Source organism: Dunckerocampus dactyliophorus, chromosome 20 (assembly GCF_027744805.1).
Source record: "Dunckerocampus dactyliophorus isolate RoL2022-P2 chromosome 20, RoL_Ddac_1.1, whole genome shotgun sequence".
NCBI lineage: Eukaryota > Metazoa > Chordata > Actinopteri > Syngnathiformes > Syngnathidae > Dunckerocampus > Dunckerocampus dactyliophorus.
The window spans coordinates 13,826,405-13,852,247 of record NC_072838.1 but is presented as its reverse complement, the minus strand read 5'-3'; the positions used below and the strand labels follow the sequence as shown (position 1 = coordinate 13,852,247).

At 43.6% G+C, this 25,843-nt stretch overlaps 2 protein-coding genes across 9 annotated transcripts in view; both read left to right on the top strand.

The window, feature by feature from the left end:
- The window catches only part of fhod3a (formin homology 2 domain containing 3a), a 46,841-nt gene extending 23,108 nt beyond the window's left edge, over nt 1–23,733 (top strand). For 4 of the 8 annotated variants that reach the window (XM_054764013.1, XM_054764015.1, XM_054764018.1 and 1 more), the window contains 26 exons: nt 6,367–6,434; nt 7,379–7,484; nt 8,324–8,418; nt 8,694–8,805; nt 8,879–8,973; nt 9,052–9,195; nt 9,269–9,504; nt 10,587–10,706; nt 10,829–11,212; nt 11,663–11,722; nt 12,088–12,222; nt 12,435–12,485; nt 13,577–13,803; nt 14,387–14,671; nt 15,364–16,088; nt 16,479–16,619; nt 17,916–18,074; nt 18,139–18,321; nt 18,934–19,053; nt 20,083–20,244; nt 20,334–20,524; nt 20,811–21,015; nt 21,126–21,149; nt 21,352–21,559; nt 21,700–21,876; nt 22,663–23,733. In XM_054764013.1, coding sequence (XP_054619988.1) covers nt 6,367–6,434; nt 7,379–7,484; nt 8,324–8,418; nt 8,694–8,805; nt 8,879–8,973; nt 9,052–9,195; nt 9,269–9,504; nt 10,587–10,706; nt 10,829–11,212; nt 11,663–11,722; nt 12,088–12,222; nt 12,435–12,485; nt 13,577–13,803; nt 14,387–14,671; nt 15,364–16,088; nt 16,479–16,619; nt 17,916–18,074; nt 18,139–18,321; nt 18,934–19,053; nt 20,083–20,244; nt 20,334–20,524; nt 20,811–21,015; nt 21,126–21,149; nt 21,352–21,559; nt 21,700–21,876; nt 22,663–22,745 — 4,496 coding nt within the window. In that variant the 3' untranslated portion in view covers nt 22,746–23,733. The remainder of the gene's footprint in view (nt 1–6,366; nt 6,435–7,378; nt 7,485–8,323; nt 8,419–8,693; nt 8,806–8,878; nt 8,974–9,051; nt 9,196–9,268; nt 9,505–10,586; nt 10,707–10,828; nt 11,213–11,662; nt 11,723–12,087; nt 12,223–12,434; nt 12,486–13,576; nt 13,804–14,386; nt 14,672–15,363; nt 16,089–16,478; nt 16,620–17,915; nt 18,075–18,138; nt 18,322–18,933; nt 19,054–20,082; nt 20,245–20,333; nt 20,525–20,810; nt 21,016–21,125; nt 21,150–21,351; nt 21,560–21,699; nt 21,877–22,662) is intronic. The other 4 variants (XM_054764016.1, XM_054764019.1, XM_054764017.1 and 1 more) reach the window with 4 other exon arrangements.
- A 1,013-nt stretch (nt 23,734–24,746) lies between these two features.
- Nucleotides 24,747–25,252, top strand: LOC129173625 (glutathione S-transferase A-like). Its single transcript, XM_054764681.1, has 3 exons — nt 24,747–24,914; nt 24,973–25,038; nt 25,109–25,252. The coding sequence occupies exons 1-3, from the start codon at nt 24,747–24,749 to the stop codon at nt 25,250–25,252; spliced, it is 378 nt and encodes a 125-aa protein (XP_054620656.1).
- Nucleotides 25,253–25,843: the final 591 nt, after the last annotated feature.

The window sequence follows — 25,843 nt, the reverse complement described above, 5'->3', positions numbered from 1 at the left end:
GAGGGGGTGCCATTAAATCCTGCAGAAACACGAGTCAGCGGTTATAATATGAGCTTAGGCGGGAAGGAGGCCGCCCCCTTCAAGCATGACCTACTGACAGTTGTGCCCACCATGAGAAACATTACCCTTGGTTGACCTGAAGTCAGTTTTATTTATTTAGCACCAATTGTCAACAGAAGTGATCTCAAGGCGCTTCACACATTGAGCATGCCCTCATACACTACAAAAACAACAACTGAACCTCACGTGACCCAACAGAGATGTTCATACTGACCTTCGAGTCAAGAGTGCATACAGGGTCAAAGGTGACGGCTGTTTGATTTTTATTGCTTTCAATTCCTCTTTCTGACTTTCTTCTTCTTTTATTCACTTTCAGTATTATTTCGCATCGAATGACTTTTGAAGCTAATCAAATCAAATCCAACGACTCTCTGATTCAAAATGTAAACGTATTTTAATAAAAATAATAAATGTTTGTGTAAAATCTTTGATATTTGACATCGTAATTGTAGTTAGTGTTCTGTCTAGTGACACCCCCGTTTATTTCACTGTGTTCCAGGCTTCCTGTGAGTTCCGTATTGGCTTGTGTTTAGCAAGTACATCTGAATTTGCCCAGGCGTTTGATGTCAAGTGGAGGGCCACAAAACATGGCCTGCGGACTGCAAGTTTGAGAGTCCTGGCCTAAATAGAAAGTGGTGAAAGTCAGGTGGTCATTTTCCAGCAGGAAGATGCTTGGACAATATGTGACGTTGTCTCCTTGCACGTTTTAAAAGTAAAATACTGTATACCTGTCATTTTATCGTCACAAAAACAAAAGTTTAAATGTGTTTTAATAGCTGTGAGAGGCATATTATAGAATTTAGAGTATAAAAATAGGCTTTTTTTTATGGCTTTTTACGGGTGCGTCCATTAGTTTTCGCCACTTGTGGGGGGTCTTGACACATAACCCCCGTGAATAGCGGGGAATACTGTATATTAGTAACATTTATATAATTACATGTCGCATTTGGAATCACTTTTACATTAAATATACTGATTTTTATTTTTACTTCCATTTTGAAAATTTCCATTGATTGTTTACTTTTAAAATATTAGCTGGATAACTCAAAGCAAAGACACAGGAACAGTTTTTCATTGTTTTTACTTTGAGACGGCTCTTGGGCCGAAATGAGATTGTATTTGACCTTATTTGAATGAAATATTTGCCTTGATCTCTAAAATTGTACACAAAGAAAAGAGTCTTGTCCAGTCAAAGCATTTAACCGCCCTTTTGTAAAGTGTAACGTCTAAAGATTGACTTTTAGGCATTTCGGGACCACATAACAAATATAGCAAACGACATTACAGCTGTGGTGATCGGGCCGCGAACGTTATCCTGAGCTGGCTTGTGTGATATTCTGTGTGGCGATGCAAAGGAAATAGGAAAAAAATGTTGAGGGATTAGTCCAAGCTGAAGGATCACAGCGCTAATCTCATTATGGCAGGAGAAGGAGGGATCTCAGCACTCCTGAGCGACTTAGCAGGAAGCATCCGCTGTGGGGGAATCCCTCTTGTGCACAGGACACGCCCAGTCATCCGTGCATACGTGCTTGAATGCATATAGAACAACTGTACTGTCAATAAGACGACGACCTGACACAGATTTGATTACATGATGATTTTATGTCAGCCTGGTGTTGATGATTTGATAACTCCCATTATAAAGTGGCTAAACAGTAACTTGAAGCCAGTGGGCAGCTTTGAATGGATTCTGTGTTTGGCATGCCTTTGGTTATTGGTGGTCTTGTTGTATATCCGCCCACATGGGTACATGGCTGACTAATAAACAAATAAACACCTCCCTTCAAATCGGCACGTCCCTTTACGATTCTATGATTACTTTAACTATGGCGTCTTTATCCGAAGGAATAAATCACTCAATTGCAGCGACACCAAGCATCAGCATGGTAAGACATACCTGATTGCAAACGACATGTGTGATGCCCCCTATGGGTTGTGCTTCAAATGCTCTGGAAGACATGCTAACATACATGCAATACAGATATCCTCAAAGCTTTATAATCATTAAGACAAATGGGAATGACTTTTTGGTTGATGGTGGCCATGTTTGTGGCCAACCAATCTTGATCAATTTTTACACCCGTGTGCTTGTCAGTCCCCTGAAGGTATGCACCAAATTTTGTGGTGATTCGTGTTTTCTAGAACACATTGACACATTTCAAGTCAGTCCGACCAATGGGGTTTGATAACCACATTATCTTGTCAAAAAAAATAAAGGCAAAGGCAGCACAGTAAGGGAGCATTTTTATTTGACACATTTTTACCCTTTTGTGTGCAGCAGCTCATGAGGGGAAGAGCTAGCTTACGTGAACAAATACAGTCATGTGACACCTCGTAATAAAAGAACACAGATAGAAAACACAGAAGTAGCAGCGTGTCGACCTCCAGCCATTCACAAGCGTTTGTACAAATAAAAGTAGACACCCTACTTCCAACAGACGTCTGGTCGTCTCTGCATTTGAGTGAATGACCAAATTACAGTATTATAATTGTATTCCAGTTATGTGATGTATTGCAGACATTCATAATGAAAAAAATGCTATGACAATAACATCTCATTGTGGTTTGAGATGTTTCTCTCGCTTCATAAAATCTATTTTAAGATGCAGTACGGGATGAAATTACGTGCTCAGGCCACCGCGCTGCAGCACATGTGAGGTCGGGGTGAAGAACTATGTGTCCTTTTTAAAGAAAAGAAGACAACAGTCAAAACTGAAAACGTGTCAAGTGCGCATAAACGCCTGCGTGCACAGACAGCACTCATGCACAAGTACAAGCCGCAATGACACATCCCAGCCAGTGTTTCAGGTTTCCTTATGACAATAATAAAACGCGTGGCCGGGGAAAAATGAGAGCCTGGTCTGTGTAGGACACGTGGACAGCCAACTCCTCACTTGGAACGCCGTGGCTTTTTCTTTTTTCCTTTTTTTTTTCCCTTACTCTCTTCCTAAACAACTGGAGGCATTTGTCTTCATCTATCATAAGACACTTCTGCAGTTTGTGACCTATTGGAAATCCAGTCTCATATGAGAGTCTAATTAGGGGTTCATCAGCACTGCAGGTATGCGGATGAACCAGTCCCAGTCCTTCCTCACAAGTATACTGTATATAGGGACTCCTGGTCTGTCAATATGCAGGAAGTAAAAACGGTAGAAAAAGTTGAGTTGATTCTACAAGATTTGTCTGCCGAGCGCCTAAAACTTTTTGACTCGCAGGCCACATTGGGTTAAAAAATGTGGCGGAGGGGCCGTCTATGTATAAGCGGCATCAAACTGAACGACAGACTGTACTTGCTCACGGTGCAACGAAACGAAAACACAACACATCCACAGCAGGTTAACGCATCACATAAATCACCTACTTGATAAACAACTGCTAAGCGCTAAACACAACACGTAACTTAAAACTGTTATTTCCAAATGCCCACAAGGCATGCTGGGTAGTCCAGCTGCAACAACGATATGAACTATGTGCAATAAAACTTATTGGATAACAAGAGTATGATAACTCTTCCTTGCTCACTTCTCTGATGACCTCCTCGACATATTTCACAATGTAGCAAAAATGCAACAAACACGGCAAAACGTTGGGCGAAAGAGTACCACAAGCTACCCAGCATGCCTTGCGACGGGAGTATATGGGTGTTTTTTTGACATATGAGTTACTGTGTATATTCATTTTTAAAACATTTTAGAATTGTCATCTGTTTCCTGAACTTGCCTAAAATGGCAACGGTACGCAAAAGGTGACACATTTGCACGCATAGCATGTCTTCCAAAGCATTTTTTCACATGACTGTATATCCCGCTTTCTCATTCAGCTTCTTCACGCCTAACTGCACGCCTCATGGTAGGTCGCAATGAATCATGGCCAAGCTTGAAGCTTATCACCGCTGCTGACTTGCCCGTGATGGATAACAGATGTTTTGGTAAAGGTTACAATGGCAGCTTCACTCGCAGCACACACAGTTGTCATCCAGGCTTCTAAGTGTGATCCAGTCACCCAGACAGACAGCGTTGCTGGCTTTCGAGATGAGCGGAAAACCCCGAAATGTCGACAAAACAATTTAAGAAATGTCCCCGCTGTAAAGTGGATGACAGAAAAAGATAAGCACCTCAAGATGGGCATCATTCAAAAACTGACACCTACACATCTAATTATATTGAAAGAAGCTTGTATTTTTGCTTTATTTAGCTACATGATAATGCTGTGCAATTCTATACCGCTGTAAACTAAAACCACAACGGTAAACTTATAATGAGCACCTTGCTGACAGTGTCAAGCTAATTATCTGTTCGGGACAGCTCCTGTAACTCAGCCCCATTGAATTGTGGCCCGTTCCATTTCTATGACTTTCCCTTATTTTCTCCCGTGCAGAGGCGATCAGTTGAATTTTCCTTCAGGATGCTGAGTGGTTCTTCGCGCTAATTTAGATTGTTTGATGACCTTGGCTGATGTCGCCATCTCCGCTATGGACATGCACACGCATATTTTCATGCACGTTGCTTCGCTGGAGACACAGACAGTGTGGAATGATAATGATTGTGACCCTGGACGTGGGTTAGCCTTGCTTGGTTGTTACCACCAAACTCCACTCAGCACCGCAACACTGCGGCGTGTGTGTGTGGGGGCGGGGGGGTCCTGCCCTGTCCTCACAGGGAAAACCGCCCTCCCTCCCCCAAACCCCCACCATCCCAACCCGCCCCCACCTCCCCCTTGTGATGGTCCAGGGGATTTTACATCGGCACGCAAATTTAGGATTTATTCACATATTTTTCCCCTATCCCCCTCCTGTTGACAAGCAAATGGACAACGTGGGCAGACAAAGAAGCTATTAAGGGTGAGCGTAAAGCACAGAGAGTTAAGTGCTGTCGTCCTGTTAACCTGCTTCCACATCTTTTGACCAAAAAAAGCAATATTTTTGTAGTTAGAGCACAGAAACCTGTTTACAACCTTTTAAATACGTTTTTTAAACATTAGAGCCGTCTACACATGAACTAACACCCCTATAGTCGCATTTACACTTGTATTACCCCATATAGTAGACATAATAAGAGTAAATAAGACATTTAAGAAATAAATAAGGCTCGTGTGCGTTGCTGTAAATGTGTTCCCTTAGGGAGCAGAAGTGACGTTGGGGGTTCAGAGTTGAGTTTCATCTTGCTGTGGGTCGCTGCCGCAAAAGTCCCCTGTGTTTTTATTAGGGATTTCTATCAGGGATTATTGTACCTGTGAGATCATTCAAACCTGCAATAACCTGATTTGTGTGTCTGGACAAACATTACAGTAACTTTACTGACACCTAGTGACGAGAGTAGAATACTACGTCAGTGTCTTTGAATGCATCTTTCGAATGCCTTATATTTGTATTTTAGTTCATGTAGCCATTTGTATGCTAGGAAATACTTAATTTAGGCCAAAACATGTGTAACATTAGCTGAAATATGCATGTTTCAACAAATAATAAGCCATATTCAACCACAAAACAGCATGATTTAGTTTTTCAAAATCCATGATAGAGTGAAGCCGTGAAATTCGAACCGCCAAGTGGCGAGGGACGACCGTATTTAGCTTTTTTGTGACTCTGATGCAACACTTTTTCCGAACGAACGGAAGAAAAATGCGAGACGTGACAAAAGAGGCAGTGGTTAACATCTTTTTTCACTTGTGTGACTGGCTTGAAAATGTGTGATATGCTCCAAGACACGACTCAACCTTCACAAACACCTTTGTTAATAAATATAACTGAATTTTGTCTTTATATTTCACTATTATGTTTGACCTTAGAGGTGCTACTGTCGGGCTACCATGGAATGAATGTAAATAAATGTAAATGTAAATATTTCACAGATTTATTAACGAGGTCATACGTAGGCTTTTCCTTGTTCAAGCATGGACACAACAAGGTTAGGTATCATTGCAGTGTTATCTGTGTGCATATCAGTTGGTCCTAAGTGCTTTCCATGTCGTGACCTGAATACCTCATGGCTGAAACCTCGCCAGCGGCTCATTAACATTCCATTACAACTCTAATCACTACTGCAACGTGGACATGGGTGCATGTGTGTGTCCGCGCGTGACAGACAGAGAGCCAGAGGTCATACACGTGCCGCGTGGCCACCGAGGACACGGTGAAAGTGTGCGGTGTGCTGTCCAGACAAACTGTCAAACCTGTCAAACTTCTACACATCTCCTTGAGAGGTTTTATGTGTGTCAAAGAAGGTATTGTTATGATTAGGGAAATGCTGTTTGTTCGCTCACAAAGCCAATAAACCCACATGTTTTTTCCCCTCTCTGTCCTTACAGAAAGACTATATAACTCCAACGGGCGTGACTTGAGAAGGGCGCTGTTCTCACTAAAGCAAATCTTCCAGGTAACGTGGACCGACTGTAAAAGCTGCTTGTCACTCGCATGAAATCACAGTTTGTGTTTGTTGTTACGGTTGCATAACCGTTTGGTTACTGTGGCCGCCTCCATGATGACGGGGATCATCAACGTGGCATTTCCATGTGTTTCTTTTCGTGCTTCATGCATGTGCGTGTCATTGTTTATTTCTTTCACACGTGCTTTTAACAAATTACGTTAAGGAACCCCGACATGATTACATGACACGTCCGAAAAGGAGTAGGAAGACGCAGAGCTTTCTTAATCCTACACCTTCCAGTTTAAATGTTGCCATTTTCTGATTGAGATAAAACAATGTGTAGCAATGCATGGCTTTGTTGTGAAAAAAAGAAGAAAAAAACATATTAAAATAAAAAAGATACATTTAATAATACATGGAAATAATACATTACAAATAAATGATATTGTAAATAAAGGAAATAATTAAATAGAATATATAAAAAAATAATAAAATTAAGATAAATACAGGAGTAAAAAGAACAACAGAATAATTGTATAATTTATAAATAAATGCTGTATGAGAATATCACAAATGATCACCAGCTAGACTGCATTGTCATTTCATCATTTGTTTTCAAGTGAATGACAAACACTGAATACGTTTTTTTTTCAAAAAGTGATTCATCTTGCAAAAGCAAAAAACCTTACATGTTTTTGGTGACACCTGAGGAGTCTGATGCATCCTTTGGGTTTGGTGACATCATTAGCTGCTTCATCTTGTTCATCTCAAAAGAGATAGAAAAGCAAGTAGAACAAATTGCACTTGGTGTTGTTGACTGTTTTGTTTTTTTTAACTAGCAGCATTTTACTGCCTCCTGCTGGGAGGTCAAAACAATGTAATGTTCTTGAGTCATCCATAGTGTGTTTGTAGTTTATTCTAAACTATGATGGTCTTATTTGTCTGCATGGCAGGATGACAAAGACCTGGTCCACGAGTTTGTGATGGCTGAGGGATTGACGTGTCTCATCAAAGTGGGAGCAGAAGCGGACCAGAACTACCAGAACTACATTTTAAGAGGTATAACAGTACAAAATATGGGGGGAAAAAATCCACCATTACTTTGCAGTTTCACTTCCACCGTTAAGGATATAACATTCCAGTTGCAGACTCCAAACTTAAGGCGTGGATCATCTTTCCATAATGATGGAGTGTTTTGGTCTGCCAATAATGGCCTAATGACTCCCTGTAGATGCAGCCGCGTGATGCCGCTGCAAAGGGGGCAACTCGTAGCGCTTTGGCGCAGTTGTCTGTGCCCCCCATGAGAGAAACTCCCCGACCTCTCTCCACAACGATCATTCATCCAGAAATAAAAACACAGCAGTGAGGGGGCACATGTGACGCTTTGTTTATAGAAAACGTGCGGCGCTTACGCTAGTGTGCTTTACAGCTGGTGGTGTATGTGACGTCAGCGTGACACAAGCCCTCAAATATGCATCGGAAAGCACAGGGTGGCTTTATTGGCGTACTGTCACCATGTCGCCATCATTGAAGGTTGTTTTAAGGTGTGTAGTGAAGCCTGCCACAACCATTCATGTGACTGACTTGCTGTGGCAACCGCAAGAAATGGATAAATAAAGTGAAGCCGGTTGTTTTACAAAGCAAAGCCTGCTCAGAGGCGGTGTCACGTCCATGAGGAAGGAGGTTTTTTCGACATGACGTCATGAAAACCCTTGACTTCAAAACCAACTGTTTGAGAGCCTCTTCTCTCAAAACTGGAGCAAGCAAGCAGCGATAGATTTATCTCATGTTTGGTGCTCATGAACAGGCGCTTGGGACACTGTCAGAACATCATTAGAAAGTACATTTTGCAAAACAGGGGACATTTAAACAAACATGTTTTTATGTACTCTTTTCAGCTCTGGGGCAGATCATGCTGTATGTTGACGGCATGAACGGCGTCATCGGCCACACTGAGACAATCGAGTGGCTTTACGTGCTGGTGGGCTCAAAGGTAAAACTACTCGAGTAGTTAAAACATTCACATTTGGATTGATGGAACATTGATAGAGCAAGGCGAAACATGGACCCCTTGGTTTTTCTGACAAGCACACCCACTTTATCTTTAGGGTGTTGTGCTGAATTGCCATGAAATTTGAGAATAAAATGTCTTTGCAGACCTCTAGGGGGTGCCACAAATACAATTTACACTCATGTCTAACATTTCGTCGTAGCTTATACACTGTGAGACCAAAACATCTTGCCTGTGTTTTATCCCCTGTCCTCCAGTTTCGCCTGGTGGTAAAAACAGCGATGAAACTGTTGCTGGTCTTTGTGGAGTACTCGGAGTCCAATGCGCCGCTGCTCATACAAGCCATTGCTACAGTGGATGCCAAAAGAGGTGCACAGGAGCTCCTCTTTCATCTTTCTGTGTATTTATGCAGCTTGTATAATACATGAATTCATGCGTCCAGGTTGCAAAGCGTGGTCCAATGCTTTGGAGATCTTGCAAGAGAAAGATGGCGTGGACACAGAGCTGCTTGTATATGCCATGACACTCATCAATAAGGTTCATTTTCTTAAGGTTTCTCTTTTGTTCTTGTAGTTGTAGAAGGAGTCATTTCTTTGGGATGTCTTCTTTTTGCAGACACTGGCAGCCTTACCTGATCAAGATTCCTTCTATGACATGGTGGACGGTTTGGAGGAGCAAGGAATGGAGACAGTAACGCAAAGACACTTGGGTCGGAAAGGCACTGACTTGGACTTGGTTGAGCAGCTCAACATCTACGAGGTTTGGAAAATACGGAAAGTAATCATCGTGAGTGTCGATCCTGTCTGACAAACCGTAAATGTTTGTACACCAGTCCACACTGCGGCACGAGGACGGCGACGACGACACCCAGCCTCCGCCGACGGGACGAAGGGATCGCCGGCGAGCGAGCCTCGGGGGAGGCGATAAAAGGTGCGGCTTGGAAAGGAGGCGGAGCCGGAGGGCTTCTCTTGGGCGATCCGGACAGGCGTCCCCCTGCAGCCCCGCATCCCCCCAAAGAGCGGGCTTCCATCCTTTTAACAGATCGAGAAATGAAGAGATGAATGAGAGGTGAGTGAGTTGACCCACGGAAGACGTGGACAAAGGCGGGATTGACAGATAGAATCCATTTATCACTGTTTTGTACCAACACTTTCTGCTCCAGAGCACTTTCAGGTTGCCTTCCATCCATGTAAGTTCAAAGGTCACTGAGTTCACTGAAAGGAAGAACTGCGTGCACTTTCACCTCCGTGTTGCAGTGGTTTGGACACTGTATGTAGTGCTCCCTTAAATCAACCATTAAATCTTCCAGTATACACATGATTAAACAATGCCGCGTGTGCACCAGCTATTCATAGCATTCAGCCATAATCCACTTTAAGTCATTACCCTGAATGCTCCAATTAACTAACTCTGTACAGTTAACCGCAGAGTCACCTGTAGGGAGGGCCAGGGTCTCTATGCAGCTGTGGCTGTAGGCAACCCCCCCCCACCACTGTATTTGTTAAATTAACTCCACAAGATAGTATGAGCTGCATTTGTATGTCATGTGTGTCAGCATCCAGCAGCATTTACGGTATATCTGTCATGTGACAGCCGTGCAGGTAAGTTCCCATGTGTGTGTTGGTGACAAGGGTGATGTTCTTTTTAATGACACATGTTCTGATGTGCTAATGAACATAAGGCTCTATTGTTGTCGTCTTGTTTGTTTATCATCATCTCATCTAACCCTCCACCTGTTCTCATTCCCGCTATCATTTATACTATTTTTATTGTGTGAATGCTGACTTCAATGTCCACACCAATGCTACATAGTCATGCAAAATAGTAATAGTATTGACTGAAGTTCTTTTACGATTGACACATTGTTGGACTTTTTATACAAACGATACATCAATGATGATGACGATGATGATCATCAGAGAATCATAGCATCATCCAGTCAGATTTCTATGATGTCATCACCTATGCAGCTCACAGCCACGAGAGGACATAGTTGCACGGTATCTGACTTGAAAGTCTGTGCACTTTCTCAGCATTCATGCTCTATCATTTAAATTGTGTATTTCTTTAAACATCTCTCCATCAAACCATCCATCAAGTGTCCTGTTCATGTAACCATCCTTCACATCTCACCCCCCATGCTTCCATAGAGAAGAGGAATATGAGGATGGAGGGATAAAGAAGTCCCAAGAAGATGAGGCTCCAGTGACCGAGTCTGATTCGGATGAAAACGATGAGGCTTTTTTAGTGTCTAGTCAGAGTACCAACAGGTATAATAGGACAGTGCTCTTCAAAACTATCCGAAGGCTTCCACTTTTTAGCATTGGGGTTGGTTTCCTGTCAGTGCCGTGCTGTTTTATTTACTTGATGTTTATTCCTCTTATTCCTGTAGCTCGGTAAGGCATCTTCCATCCATCATTCAACGCACAATCCAGTCCATCACCATCACATCCAGACCCATGCAAGACCGAGAGAATTGGAAAGAACCCCCTCCGCAAAGCCCCCTAAGCGCCCCCTCGACCCCCACGTCCCCTCCTCCGCCTCCCATCCCCTCCCCTCTCAGCCCCCCCTCCCTTTTGGCCACCCTGTTGGCCAGGAAGAGGGTCGTCAGCACCGTCCCGGCCACCAAGGAGATCAGCCCACCGTCACGTGGTACCGCGCATCCTTCCCCTGAGTGCCTGCCCTACCGTCCCCACACGCCGTTCCACCTCTTCTCCTACGACCTGGATGAAGGGACGCCACCCCATGTGGAGACAAATGATATGGCGTCTCCAAGGTCAGAGGGACACCCAGATTTGACTTTTCCTACACAGTCTTGGGGATTTTCTTAAAACTTTTCTTCTTCACCACTTCACTTCCACATCACTTTTTCCTTCATCTTGCCACTGAAAGCCTTCCACACTTGTTAGAAAGCCTCACTTCGGTTCTCAGCAGCTTCCCTCTGCCCGTAGTCTTCACAAATGTATGCACTTTCTCCCCACTCTTCAACCCGTGGACCTCTATGGGCATTTTCACTCTTCCTTCACTCAATACTCTTACCTTATCTCCACTTTCTCCATTCACGCTCAGCTGTGTTATCTCTGTATTCATGCACTTCCAGAAACTTGATGAGTGGTGTCTTCACTGACAAAGAGGCAGGAAACAAACACCGGCAGCATTCATATTCCTGCCTCCGACTGGTTAGTCCACATAATGTTTCTCACTGTCACCATATTTTTTCTTCAAGGAACGGGAGTCTCTCGTCCTACTCCACTCTCAGCAGCCCCTCTACGCCCACCAGTCCCAGGTGAGGTCACGAAAGAGGCCCACACATCATCATCGTCATATTCCTGCATTGCATGTGTGTTTTCATCATGCAGTGTGCGCTAACTTACACATGCATACTATGGCTCCAAGAACAGCTATCGTGTACGTTTGTATTTTAACATGTGTAGCGAAGCATGCATTTTTTTATTTGTATTTTTTACAAAGCTGTAAGAGGCCATGACATCACACACTTTTTTTTTTGGCTCATTAATATCCCAATATTTTTGTCCATATTGTTTTCATACTTACCGCGCAAATAAGGTCTACATTCTCAGTATTACCATAACATAGTCAGGAGAAACTAGTAAATAAACAAAAATTCAACATTATTTCACCGTCCCCCAGGCCTCCTCTGGGGGGTCTCTTGTCCTCCTCCTACCGACAACACCAGGAGTCCTTGGCAGCCGAGCGAGAGCGCCGCCGTGTGGAGAGAGAGGAGCGGCTGCAAAGGATTGAAAGAGAGGAGAGGAACAAACACAGGTGAAGACCCACTGACATATCTTAATAGGCATTTGCTTCGTGTGGGCAAACCAAACTCTCAGCCTGAAGGCATCCACTGAGCTACTCGTGCCACCTAATGTAACGAAAGATGTCATCCGTGTGTGGTCAGAAGTTGTGAAAATGTCACAGGTTATTGCAGCTTGCACATTTGAAACCAAGAAACTGCATACTTGTTTATGTGTCTACCACAGCCGGGACTATGTGGACAAAATGGAAGAGGCCAGGCTGGCACGGGAGGAGAGGTGAGTGTGTGCACTAAATGAAAACACACACATCCCGGGGGTGAAATGTTTCGTCTGGTAGTTTGGGAAGCTTGGTAATGGTTTAACAGGTCAGGTGGTGTCGACTGCCAGTTTCATACCTTTTACTCTTTTACTGACAGACATTTTTTACTCAAGCCAATACACTCACAAAACCAAACATTATTATGAGGCAGATGGGGATAATGAAGTTATATGAGGTCATGTCATGTTTGATCGCAGCCGCTGACAAAAATGCAGCGCCATCATCGTAATATTGTACAGTTGTACTATTTACTGCTCCTCCATGTGTACTTTCTGTTTACGTGTTGAACTTGCAAATGTTTACAGTTTCATTACCAAGTCCATGTCACTTCACTCTTTGCAGGAGTTTGTTGACTGGAAGTAAATGCAGGGACACAGCTAAGAAAATGGAAAAATACAATAAACTACAGTGCAATTTTACGATAGTGTTATTTTATTTGATTTGATTTTCAATAATGCCCATCTGTTTGGTGCAGAAAACACATTACTTTTTGTGGATAATCCTACTCAATTCTGGTGAGAACGAGCTCTCACATGCGGAACTAAGACGTTACTTGCTTGTTTGCATACTGATGTGCACTGTTTATCCACAATGCAGCCTCACAGACAAACAGCTATCTCAACCACTCACTATTATGAATGATTGCATTGAATGAAAGCCATAGTGCTCATATAGGCAAATTTAGCATACAGTGTTTCAATTTGTGCAAACATAGAGTAAACATCGTCAATAGGCTCTTTGCAAACAATCCCACTCCCAGGTTCATTCACACAATACACAGTTGGCAATGCTTCTTCCCTGCACTCCACACCAGGCTACTACACACACAAAGCAGCATCCAGTTCCTTAAGACCCTCTGAAGTGGTCTGATGCTAATGAGCTGTGAACAGAAGCAGCACACATTCATGAGAAAAACAAGGAGGGGTTTGAAGGAAGGACCAAAAGGAGACGATACACTCTGCACCCTCAGTCTGGCAGGTTGGATGCTAGGAGACAGGAGAGAGAAGTCCTTTTTTCATTGAGAAACTTCTGTCGTCCTCCCTTTCAGGTATAAGAACCTGGAGCGTCTGGCTGCCGAGGAGTATGAGAAAGAGCGCCTTCCCCGCGGGCCCAGGACTCGCCCGGATCTCGACCTGACTTTTGAGCCCTCTGAGACGTGGCCCTTGTCGTCTCGCAGCAGCACCCCATCCTCGTTCGCCTCCCAGGAGGACGGTGAGGCCGACAACGAAGCCGAGACCGCCACCGCCACCACCCTTTACGCGTCCGCTGAGGCTGGTAAGCGTTGTTAGCGCTTTATATGCTACTTTATGTAATGTGAACTGGGTGCTAATAAATTGGGAGTAGGATTAAATAAGGTCTGCTTCTTCCTACTCCTTTTGTAGGTGTAAAAAGTGTAAACATGATGTCCTTAAGCATGTTGGAAATACAATAAACCATTACCATTACCATATTAGGAGGAGGCGATCAGGTTCAAGATGAAAGGGAGAGTGAAAGGATCAAATTGGCCTATTTTTGGGTGAACACACCCTCAAGGTGTGGTACAGTAGCCGGGCAATGAGGCCTCACCGCGACGTGTTATTCTAACCCCGCCGGCATCACTGCACCAACTATACTGCGCGTGTGTTTCCATGCAAACAGGAACTCGGTTCTTCATTTCCTGTTCCAGGTGCCACCACAACTTGGCTTTGTGTAGTTGGCTTTAGCTGAGTGTTGTTTGTTTTTTTTAGCGAGCGTGCGTGCAAATGTGTGCAGATCCAAGTGCGCTGCCCAAACACAAGTGCCCTTGAATATAACATCAACCATGAGACTGTTTTCCTGTATTGTCGAGAATAATTAAGATTGTATTTCTGTACGACAGCAGAGGCCGATGACTCTGGCGCCAGTGTAGAGGAGAAAGAGGCCGCCGCTGAAGAGGAGGAGAAAAAGGAGGAAACGCAGGAGGAAGCGGCGGCAGAGAGCGAGGAGGAAGGCGAGCAGCCGGAGCCTCAAAGGGAGAAGGAGGAGGCCGAGGAGGACAGCGGCATCCTGAGCGACAAGGAGAGACAGAATGAGGAGGTGAACGAGAAGGACAACTGCTCAGCCTCCAGCATCTCCTCGGCCAGCAGCACCCTGGAGAGAGAGGAGCGAGGGAACAGCGAGAATGGTGAGTTCCTATTAGGTTCTAACACCTCATTTAAAATTGACTTACAAGCTGTTGTGCACACAGGTAGTGACAGATTCATGCGGCATTTACGCCACTAAATCACATTTAAAGACAGTAAACGCTAATAATGGCTTTATTTGTGTTGGACATTAATTAGTTTTCTTAAACGGTCTAAAACTGAAACATTATTTTTCCACAGGAAACCATGTAAATCCAATTAATCCGTGCCAGACACCCAAAAATATTACCAAACAATACATTTTACAGAGAATAATTCTAGTTTTACCTGCAGACAACAACTTGAAATAACTATGAATGACGAATGAATGGAACTTACTTTTGATTAGGACTTTTTGTAAATCCTGGCGAGATCAAATTCAGTTGTACTCACCTTATTTATCAAATTGCTGGCGCTCGTGACTTTCTTGGCCCCATGACGGGTTATTTAGCAGTCGCACTCAATAAAAAAAACGTGAGTTTGCCATGCCTAGGGTGCTTTATTTGGGCACTTGATTTCCTGGAACAATACAGTACAGGGCCAACGGACTAGTGTGTTACATGCAGTATTGTATGAAAACCAAGGCAGAATTTTGGTGAAAATGTCCAATGAATACCAAAACCGTGTACGAAAACCGAGGTTTAACTTTACATGTTATATTTCATACAGCCCATTTCATACTTCTTTCTCTCAGGTCTCAAAGAAGATGAAGTAAACCAACCGTGCAGCAAACTCCTCAACAGTAAGCTCTTCATGCTGGACATGTTGTACTCCCAGAACAAGAAGCCCTGTGAGCAAGAGGAGGAGGAGGAGGATGCCGAGAAGGAAAAAGAGGAAGTCGAGGGCGACAACAAGGAGGAGACGCAGAAGGACCCTGACAGACAGCTGAGCGATGACCAGCTAAGCGACAACAGGGACGACAAGTCCGAGCAGCGGGGGAGCATACGCCAGTTTGCCGAGCGCTTCGGAAACTTGATCAAGGACCTCGGATGCCCCCACCCTCATCTGGACAGCCAAGAGACACTCCCTCCTCCCCCATCCAAAAAGGAATCAGACACAATCTGGGACCAGCTTCTTGCTAGCCCCCGTGAGCTACGCATCGGGGACATCAACTTCACCGACCTGACGGACGACGACGACAAGGACATACTGGATGTTGTTCTGATGCGCGGATGCGGCGACCTGCCACCCCCGCCGCCTCCTCCGCCTCCTCCTCCATTCAGCGCACCTTTCACTCCGCCCTGCATTGCACCTTTCCCTCCGCCCCCGCCCATGCTCGGCAGCTGCCCGCCACCTCCTCCCTTGACAGGAATGATGCTGCCTCCTCCGCCGCCTTTGTTCAACCTGCCGATACCTCCTCCTCCTGAGCCTCCTCTCTTCAACAAGAAGAAGAAGACAATCAGGCTATTCTGGAGTGAGGTAAGAGAAGGACACATGGAAGAAATACGAAAACTATGGCCTGAGTGCCAAATATGGCCGGCAAGAGCGTTTAATTTGGCTTCCATGCAAAGAAAAAGTCCGAGGTAAATCATGTTCTCACCTGGTAGATGATCATATTTCTTAGCTGCTCACTGGTTATTTGATGGCTCTGCTTCATTGATCACCATTATCTCAAAGTTAGCATCATAACCACCTTTTTTTCTCTCTCTCCACGTCACTGAAATGTATGAGTGACAGGAAGAAACGCTCTGACTCGCTTGGGAAGAGGTCGTCTTTTTCAGACTTTTTACCAAGGAGAAAATACTGTCTTGTATTTGGGTCAGTATGTAGCACGGTATATGTCTTAAGTCCGCTGTGTGTCTCGCTCAGGTGCGGCCTACAGACTTGCCAAGCGGTGACTACAAGAGAAACGGAGACTCCTTCTGGTCCAAACTTGATTCTGTCAAATTAGACACAGCCAAACTGGAGCATCTGTTTGAGTCCAAGTCCAAAGAAATGCCCGTCACTAAGGTAAAGCAGGTCTACTTCTAAGATATTTAAGGTTAAGCCAGGTCATGTGTGTTCTGATCCAGTTTTTGAGGGTCCATAAAGTCTCAAAACAAGAAAGACTAAGGTGTGGCCTCACACGCTTTGAATTTCCTAAGACTTACTGCCGCGACCTCCGCTTTGTCTTAACATAACATTGTTAACACTGCAGCTACCACGGCTCGGTCCTGTTAAGCTGTCAGTCCGTGAGGGGACTTCTCACTGTCAGCGACCACCGTGGCTTCAAAGAAGGTTGCTCTCCTTTTAAATTGGATGCTTGATTTTGCACTGACACAAATAAATTCACACGCTGCTTGTTTTTCAAAAGTACCTTATAGTAAGCAGGTGTTGAGTACTACTGGTGGTCCGTCGGCTCCCTCTAGTGGAGCATCGGGGATATGTTACAGGTACGGGCGGTCCTCGGTTCACGCCGTTCCGTGTTTCATGGTCCGTAAACACGAGACTCACTCAAGGACTACCTACAGCGTGGTGCGCCATTTTGTGTCAGATGCTTGACTCCAGTGACCATCATTAAGGATAAAGAATGTTCGATCAACAACCTCTTTCTTGCAAAAACAAAACAGGCCCTCGTCGGCCGTACCAAGCCAAAACAACATCAGCGAAGTCAACTGTCAATCACAAACGTCTTTAACTCTACAGTACACATTACTGCCAGGTTGCTGACCGTAACAAATATGTAGTGTAGCGGTATTAATATTTCGACGGAAAGGATAATCCTGCTTGGGCTTTTATTTTTATTACTGTTTCATTTAATTATTGTATTTAGTCTTTTATTTTCTGGGTACAGTGTTAGTGACTTAGGAGTTCATTTATGTACGGTCGTGGCCAAAAATAATGGCATGTCAAAGATGCCAACATAGTTGGCTATGCCTGTACAGCCAAATCAGCGTCATTTATACAGCCATGGCCAAAAACATTGGCATGTCACTCACATTCATACCTATGGACAACTTACAGTCCGTTTGTGTCATGTATTTATAATAAGTAGCTAAATAGGACAGCCACTATACCAGAAACACCAAGAAATGGCATTATTATCTTTGTATTGGAAGCAGTGTTAACAGAGCTCTTGGTTGTCACGGTTAATGGAGTGTCCACCGACGATATGACCTCCAACTAAAACCTCTAGTCCTCCACAGCTGCAGACAATATAAGCAGCATTGCGATGATCCCTTAAATCTTTACAAGCCCAATAAAGGGGGACCACACGAGGGAGACCCGGCGATGACCCTCTCGCTATGTTTGCCACGTCTCCTGTAGAAAACGGCAGCAGACGGCAAGCGTCAAGAGATCATCGTGTTGGATTCCAAGAGGAGCAACGCCATCAACATCGGCCTGACCGTGCTGCCACCTCCTCGCACCATCAAGACGGCCATCCTCAACTTTGACGAATACGCGCTCCACAAGGAGGGCATTGAGGTACAAAACCACAACATCACGTGTCTTCGTCTCTGTTGTAATGTTTTTTTTCCAACCCCAACAGAAAATCCTCACAATGATCCCCACGGAGGAGGAAAAGCAGAAGATCCAGGAGGCCCAGCTGGCCAACCCCGACGTCCCGCTGGGCTCAGCTGAGCAGTTCCTGCTCACTCTGTCGTCCATCAGCGAGCTCTCTGCCAGGCTTCAGCTGTGGGCTTTTAAGATGGACTATGAAGCAACCGAGAAGGTCTGTCTGTGGATATCTTCAATCTCACTAAGCCATTTTGGACAATTCGAAGCTTCCAACTCGGTGGGAACAGTTTTGGTTCCCAAGTGAACAACGCAAAGTCCATAAAAGTGTGGTTAGGTGCGTTTGGTGTGGAAGAACACAAGAGGCAAAAACACCAAAATCTTACAGAGTGGAGGCCTTTCGCTCCACTATTTTCTACCAGTTCCCTGCTTTTAAGTGGCCAGGTGTCCCAGTACTTTTGGTCATATAGTGCAACCATAAAGCACGGCAAAGAAAACATGCACATTTACTACTTTAACAAACTCTTAAAGTAAATGTGCACCGGGAAAATGTGTGCAGCATCTGTGAAGCTATTCATGTAATTACCTCACAAAGTTTATTAGCAACATCGTCTTCCTCCAGCATACACGTAGACTTCAAAGTTAAAGTCTACACAATGAAAACCCACCTTTCCGTGCTACCTTGTAAATTTTAGCACTTCTTTTATCGTTCTGTGAATTTCTAACTGGAACTCATTGACCACAATCCAGCACCTGTTGCCGTCTTAACATCAAACAGTCGTGTTGTTTGTTTCCTCTAACAATACAAATGCGTGTTGTGCGCCCGCAGGAAGTAGCCGAACCGCTGCAGGATCTAAAGGAGGGTATGGAACAACTGGAAAAGAACAAAACTCTCCGTTACATCCTCTCCACGCTGCTGTCCATCGGAAACTTCCTCAACGGAACCAACGTGAGTCGGGATCCTGACTGGGTCACGGGGTATCCAAAATGCTATAAAACGGCCTTTGTCATATTTTTAAACATAAATACACATAATTATATGTGCAAAGTGCACTTTAGAGGAATTTATGAAGGCGTTTTATGAAGGAAATGAGGAAGACCATGATTACTTATATGCATACAAATAATGCATACATTAAAATGTAATATAAAAATGGCGCTAAACAAGACCTCCAAATCAGATAGTTGACTTGTAACCGTGCAATGAGTTCATGCCAGGGATGTCCAAACTTTTCCCAGCGGGGGCCGCATATGGTCACGTCAAAGGAGACGGGGGACACGGGGGATATTTTTCACTTTATTCTCATAGTCCCAACCTAACTGTATGAAAATTGCGACTTTTTTCTTTGTTTTGTTACTAAGATTGTGGAAATTATTGTGTAAAATACTCTTTTTTTTCTCTCTCTCGCAGTATTACTACTACTATGCTTGTAAAATCTTTTGTTGTAGTGTTACATTTTTTACATTAATATAATCACTTTATTTTAATATTTCTACTATATTCTCATAAAATTACTGCTTTTTTTAAAAAACATTTTTCCTGTTGTTTTTGTTTATTTTTTTGTTTAATTGTATTTTTAAAATGTGAAAAAAAAAAACAAAGCAGTCACGGGCCGCAAATGGCCCCCGGGCTTCACATTGGACATCCCTAGTATATACTGTACCAATGAGGAAGACACAGGTTGTATATTACATATTTTAATGTAACTTTTGACGAGCTGTCTGCAACCCACTCTTGAGTCCCGACAAACCAGATGAGGATCACTGGTCTGGCGGGACAGCCGGCTCTGGCATGAACTGAGGTTGAACGTCCAGCCATCCATCTTTTTTCTATACCGTTTACATCAAAATTAGACGTTCATTAATTGGTCCAGAATGTTGGAATTCAATTCAGGAAGCTATCCGCCCTCTGCAGCTTGAATCTTTGCTGGTTTTATGTACGTTTGCCCCCAATGAAGTGTGAATACGATGTGTCCAGGCTAAAGGTTTCGAGCTGACCTACTTGGAAAAGGTGCCAGAAGTGAAAGACACGGTCCATAAACAGTCTCTGCTGCATCACGCTTGCTCCGTGGTGGTGGAGAACTTCCCTCAGAGCACGGACCTCTACTCTGAGATTGGAGCCATCACGCGCTCTGCAAAGGTAGTACGCACTTCACGGTCACTCCCTTGTGCGTTCATCTCGTCAGCGGTAAAACCGACGGTAATAACGAACCTCTCTCTCGCCGTCAGGTGGACTTCGACCAGCTGCAGGAGAACCTGTCCCAGATGGAGCGTCGCTGCAAGGCGTCGTGGGACCACCTGAAGGTGATCGCCAAGCACGAGATGAAGCCTCAGCTCAAGCAGAAGATGTCGGACTTCCTCAAAGACTGCGCCGAGCGAATCATCATCCTCAAGATCGTCCACCGCAGGATCATCAACAGGTGGCGCTTCTTGTTTGTTTGCACGAAAAAGTGGAAAGGAACTTGTAGCTCTCATTGGTCACATGCTCTGCTGCAGCAACAGAACCAATGTTGTAATAGCAGTAAGGAGAAACCTGCTCAGCCGGCATGAATAGCATAATAATGAGTTCATTGTAAACAGCAGCACAGCAGGTATGACACGCATGAGTTCCACACCTGAGTCGCGCAAGCGTAATTTTAAAGCGCATGCAGAGGTAGCTAAAGCTACAGGATGCTGACCGCTAATGACACTCACTCTTCCGATCAGGTTCCATTCATTCCTGTTGTTTCTGGGCCATCCGGCCTACAGCGTGAGAGAGATCAGCGTGCACAGGTTCAGCAAAATCCTCAGCGAATTCGCCCTGGAGTACCGGACCACCCGAGACCGCGTGCTGCAGCAGAAACAGAAACGAGCCGACCACCGCGAGCGCAACAAGACCCGGGGGAAGATGATCATGGACGTCAACGCTCCTGTGAGTTGTCGCCACCGCCCTTTATTTTTGTCTCCTCCTCCTCGTTCTTCCTCCTTTAAATTTCTCCCTTTTTCTGTTCATTGTGCGTTTCCTCTTTCTGTCACCCGTAGTCTGATGATGAAGAGGAGAGCGAGGTATCGAATAGCGTGTGTCTGTTTCCTGCATGTGTGCAATGTTTGTGCATGACGTGGCCTCTTTTTGCTGAAAACGGTCCCTATGTGCACCAATTAGAGTGTGCAGAGCAAACAAACCAGCATACAAATATGTTCCGTAACAGCATGCATGCCAATGTAAACGGACCGACTGTGAGTTTTACCCCTTGATCTCTGCATGCAGTGCGTGAGGTACGGGTCTGGCAGCGCCCCCGGTGGCAGCCAGGAGAGCGAGCAGCCTCAAGGTTTGGGTCACGCGGAGGATGCTGCAGAGCATGAGCACATGAAAGCAGTGCTGAGAACCAGCATTGGCAGCGGAGGCGGCGACAAGGAGGGCAGCGGCGTCGTCCCGGGGCTACGTACGCGCACTAGGTCACGACCAGGACGGGGAGGTGAGGTCGATTGAAGGATGAATTACTTTTTTTTTTTCATTTTTGTGTTTTTTTTTTTAATTTGTATTATTTTTACTGTATTTTTATTAATTTTTAGTTAAATTAAACTGATTTTATTTATATTTTTATTTAATTTTTAGGACAAAATTCAGGGGCTAGCTTGCGGGCGCGGACCCCGGCGGTGGAGGATGCTCAGGTGTGCGGCGACGACGCTGCCGACGAGATCATGGAGCGCATCGTGAGGTCCGCCACTCAGGCTCCGGGAAGTAGACCGCAGCCGCGAGAGAGGAGGAGGTCCAGGGCCAACCGAAAATCATGTAAGAACCAAACACAACACCAACAACAGCAGATAACTATTTAAAGGTGCAATATCGTACTATTTTTCAACAATCAATGCATGTTTGCCACACTTAAATGTTTCAGATCATCAAACAAATGGAAATATTAGTCAATGACAACACAACTGAACACAAAATGCAGTTTTTAAATGAAACTTTTTATTATTAAGGGAGAAAAAAAATCCAAACCTACATGGCCCTGTGTGACAAAGTGATTGCCCCCCCTGTTAAAACATAACTGAGATTAATTGGGATCTATAAGTCTGGGAAATGTTATTAAGCCATTTCTAAAGCTTTGGGACTCCAGCGAAACACAGTGAGAGCCATTATCCACAAATGGTGAAAACATGGAACAGTGGTGAACCCTCCCAGCAGTGGCCGGCCAAGAGCACAGCGACGACTCATCCAAGAGGTCACAAAAGACCCCACAGCAACATCCACAGAACTGCAGGCCTCACTTGCCTCAGTTCAGGTCAGTGTTCATGACTCCAGCATAAGAAAGACACTGGACATAAACGACCTGCATGGCAGAGTTCCAAGACGAAAACCACTGCTGAACAAAAAGAATCGTATCAATTTTGCCAGAAACCATATTTAAATTTGCTTGATGATCTGAAACATTTAAGTGTGGCAAAAAATAACTTCTTCACACCACCGTAGCTTCGCTTCGGATCGCCATTGTGATGCTTCTTGCTATTAAGCACAATACCAATGAATGAAATGGACACGAGCATCAGCGTGATTGCTTGTCTTCTCTCCTTGCAGTGAGGCGGACCCTAAAGAACGGTTTGACCCCAGAGGAGGCGCTGGCTTTAGGCTTAACCGACACTGCAGACCCGCAGATGTAATCACGCCCCTCTGATGGTTCGTCCCCTGCCGGCTCGGCTGCCTTTGCTGATTTTTTCTTTTTAAATAATTGCACCAAGCAGAAGCTACACTGGTTTCTGTCAGCTGCTAACCTCTGCCGGATGTGTCTGAGTGATGATGTCAGTGTTTTTTGTTTTTTTAACAATGCACAAGGATGATCAATTGGAACTTTATTTATAGAGCTCTATTTTTGTCTAGCTGTGATGTCACGGTTACGCATCCTATTTAAGCTGTGAACGTTCCACCCAAAGATGAATTTATTATCTCTTCCGCCCGCTTCCAAAGTACCTTAAGAGATGGAGATCACCTTAAAATAGCGTGATCTTTTGTGTAAATATCAACGTGTGAAGAGTATGAAAGGTCTTCAATTGGATGTGTGCCTTTCTAGCCAAAAGGGACAACGCCGTACTGTTTATTCACCTGCTTCCTCGATTGGACTTTTTATTCTGGCTGAGTATTTATTTGAGAAGCTTTGTAATCAGTGACATTTTGCACCTTACTAGTCGTGCAGCAAAAAGAACATTTTTTATTATTAAGGAAACTGTAAAGTGTAAAAAGACAAAATGAATAAGGATTTTTTTTTTCTACGTGTATTAAAGTATTTGACATGCGAGACACTTTCTTGTGGTGTTAGTATTGTGCGTGTTTGGTGCGCTTCAAGTCGCGTATTGTTTTGTAGAAATGTGTACCATAGAACAAAAGAGGCTATTCTGTGAAATGTGATTAAATGTAGATATGCTCGTATGGAGGGAAGGAATCTTTTTAGGGCTGTTACGTCTTGTTATTTTTGCTCTCGTGGCGCTTCTATGAACTTCATGCGAGACCTTCTGGGGGAAACGAAGGTCCGTCTCTCGCTGGGAAACATCGCCGTGTCGCGAGTGGACCGTGGAGTCGAATTGTTTCACTTGAAATGCTGTTTGTACACATTCTACGAAAATAAAAATAAACACTGTGCGGGGGAAGAAAGAGTTGGTCACATTTTGCACCCATGCATGTGTTTTTATTATGTTCTATCATTTATTTTATTCAATCCAATTATTTTTTATTTAGAATCATATTTCTGACTTTTGCACCGGTTATTATTTTAATATAATTTTATTTGCTCAAAAGTAAAAAAAAAATAAATAAATAAAGAATGTGAGGGGCGGTGTTTTTCAATCTCGCTTTTGCGCCCATTTAATTTAATGTTTTTGGATATTTTTATTGCATCCTACAGTTAATTTTATTCAATTTAATAATCTAATTATTTTAATATAAAAAAAAGATTGGTCAACCTCATTTTCCCCAATTTGTTATCATTGTTATTATTTGATATTTATTTTTAATAATAATAATATTGTTTAATGTGGTAATATTTTAATATTATTTATTTTTATTTAAATTTTATTTATTTTCTTTTGATTTATTATTTTTTATTATTTTTCTAAATCATTTAAGATATATTGTTTTAAGCAATTTATTTCTAATGTTTTGCTTTATTTTATTTTTTCAAAAGTAAAATAAAAAAAGGAAATTTTTTTAAACACATTTTCAATCTCACTTTTGCACCAGTTTTATTTAATATTTATTATATCCTACAATTAATTGTATTTAATTTCACAAATTATGTTATTTTTATATTTAAAAAAATGTTAATTGGCCAGCCTTATTTTTTGTCCGTTTGGTAGCATTTTTATGATTTAAAATAATTTTTCATTTTGATAAAGTAAAGAAAATAATAAACAATACAAAAAAACGACTATTATGTTATTTTGAATTTTTTTAAATAACCTAAAATAAAAGGGGTTGATCAACTTTATTTCCACTATTATTATATATTTATTTGACTAAATTTAGTTGAATCAATTTTATTTAATTTTACCTTAGGCTGGGCTCATTTTGTTACTTTAAGCACACATTTATATTGATCACTATTTACTTATCCAAATCCTTTGAAGGATTGATGTGGCTTGTATTAGGAAGTCATACTTGTTGGAGCAAGCATGGCGAAGAACATGACTCTGTTGTGGCAGTCTGGCTCTCCACCTTGCTGGAGGGTGATGATCGCCCTGGAGGAGAAGAACCTGCGCGGGTACAACCAACAAATGCTCTCCATCAAGAAAATGGAGCACAAGTCGCAGAAGGTCCTGGAGATCAACCCAAGAAGACAAGTAAGTTTAGCCTCATTGACCTCTGAAGATGCAACCGTGACAACTTTCTTTACCGAAGCTTCCCGTCTTCAAACACGGCAACCGCATCCTGAACGAGTCCTACGCTGCCTGCTTCCACCTGGAGGTAAGGTCCCACCTCTCAGCCTGGAGTGTTCCTTGGGTCGTGTTTAATCTTTTTTTTTTTTTAAGAACAGAACCACTTCAAGAAGCGGGGAAACAAGCTGATGCCAGACTGTCCTGCAGAACTCGCTATGATGTACCAGCGCACGTTTGAGGGCATCACACTCTACCAGAAGACTCGTAAGTTAATAGTGGCCAAGTCAACAACGTTGAATTAGAGAAAACCTGCAGGATAAGCCTGGTAATTTGCATGCCAGGCCAATAGGGGGTGATGTCCCTTTTCAAACACCAACTGTGCAACATCCTGCCTTTAAAACATGAATATACTTTCTTACTGTAATTGTTTTTTTGGGTGAATTACAGCAAGTAAAGCAATTCTATACACGGTGTAGACATAGTTGTCTTTCAGCTTCTTGAATATCCTGCTGTGGTCCCTCGCAATATCACCACTAGGTGTCAGTAATGTTCCATTAGTGAGACACGACATTAGACTACTGTGCACACTGCATGGAGTCAGCCATGGCATGTCCGAAATGACAGAGTTAAAAGAAGTTCTCCTCTCATTCAGTGTGGAAGTGGTAGGTTTTTGGCTTCTTCCCCACTTTGTTTTAAACCCTTTCTTAAGTTTAGAATACCATACCATTTTCCTCCGCTTATCAGGGTCCAGGTAGCGGGGGCAGACATCTCAGTCCAGTCCAGGAGGCATCCGGACTAGATGCCCGAGCCACCTCAACTGGCTCCTCCCGATGTGAAGGAGCAGCGGCTCTACTATGAGTCCCTCACCCTATCGCTGAGGGCGAGTCCAGCCA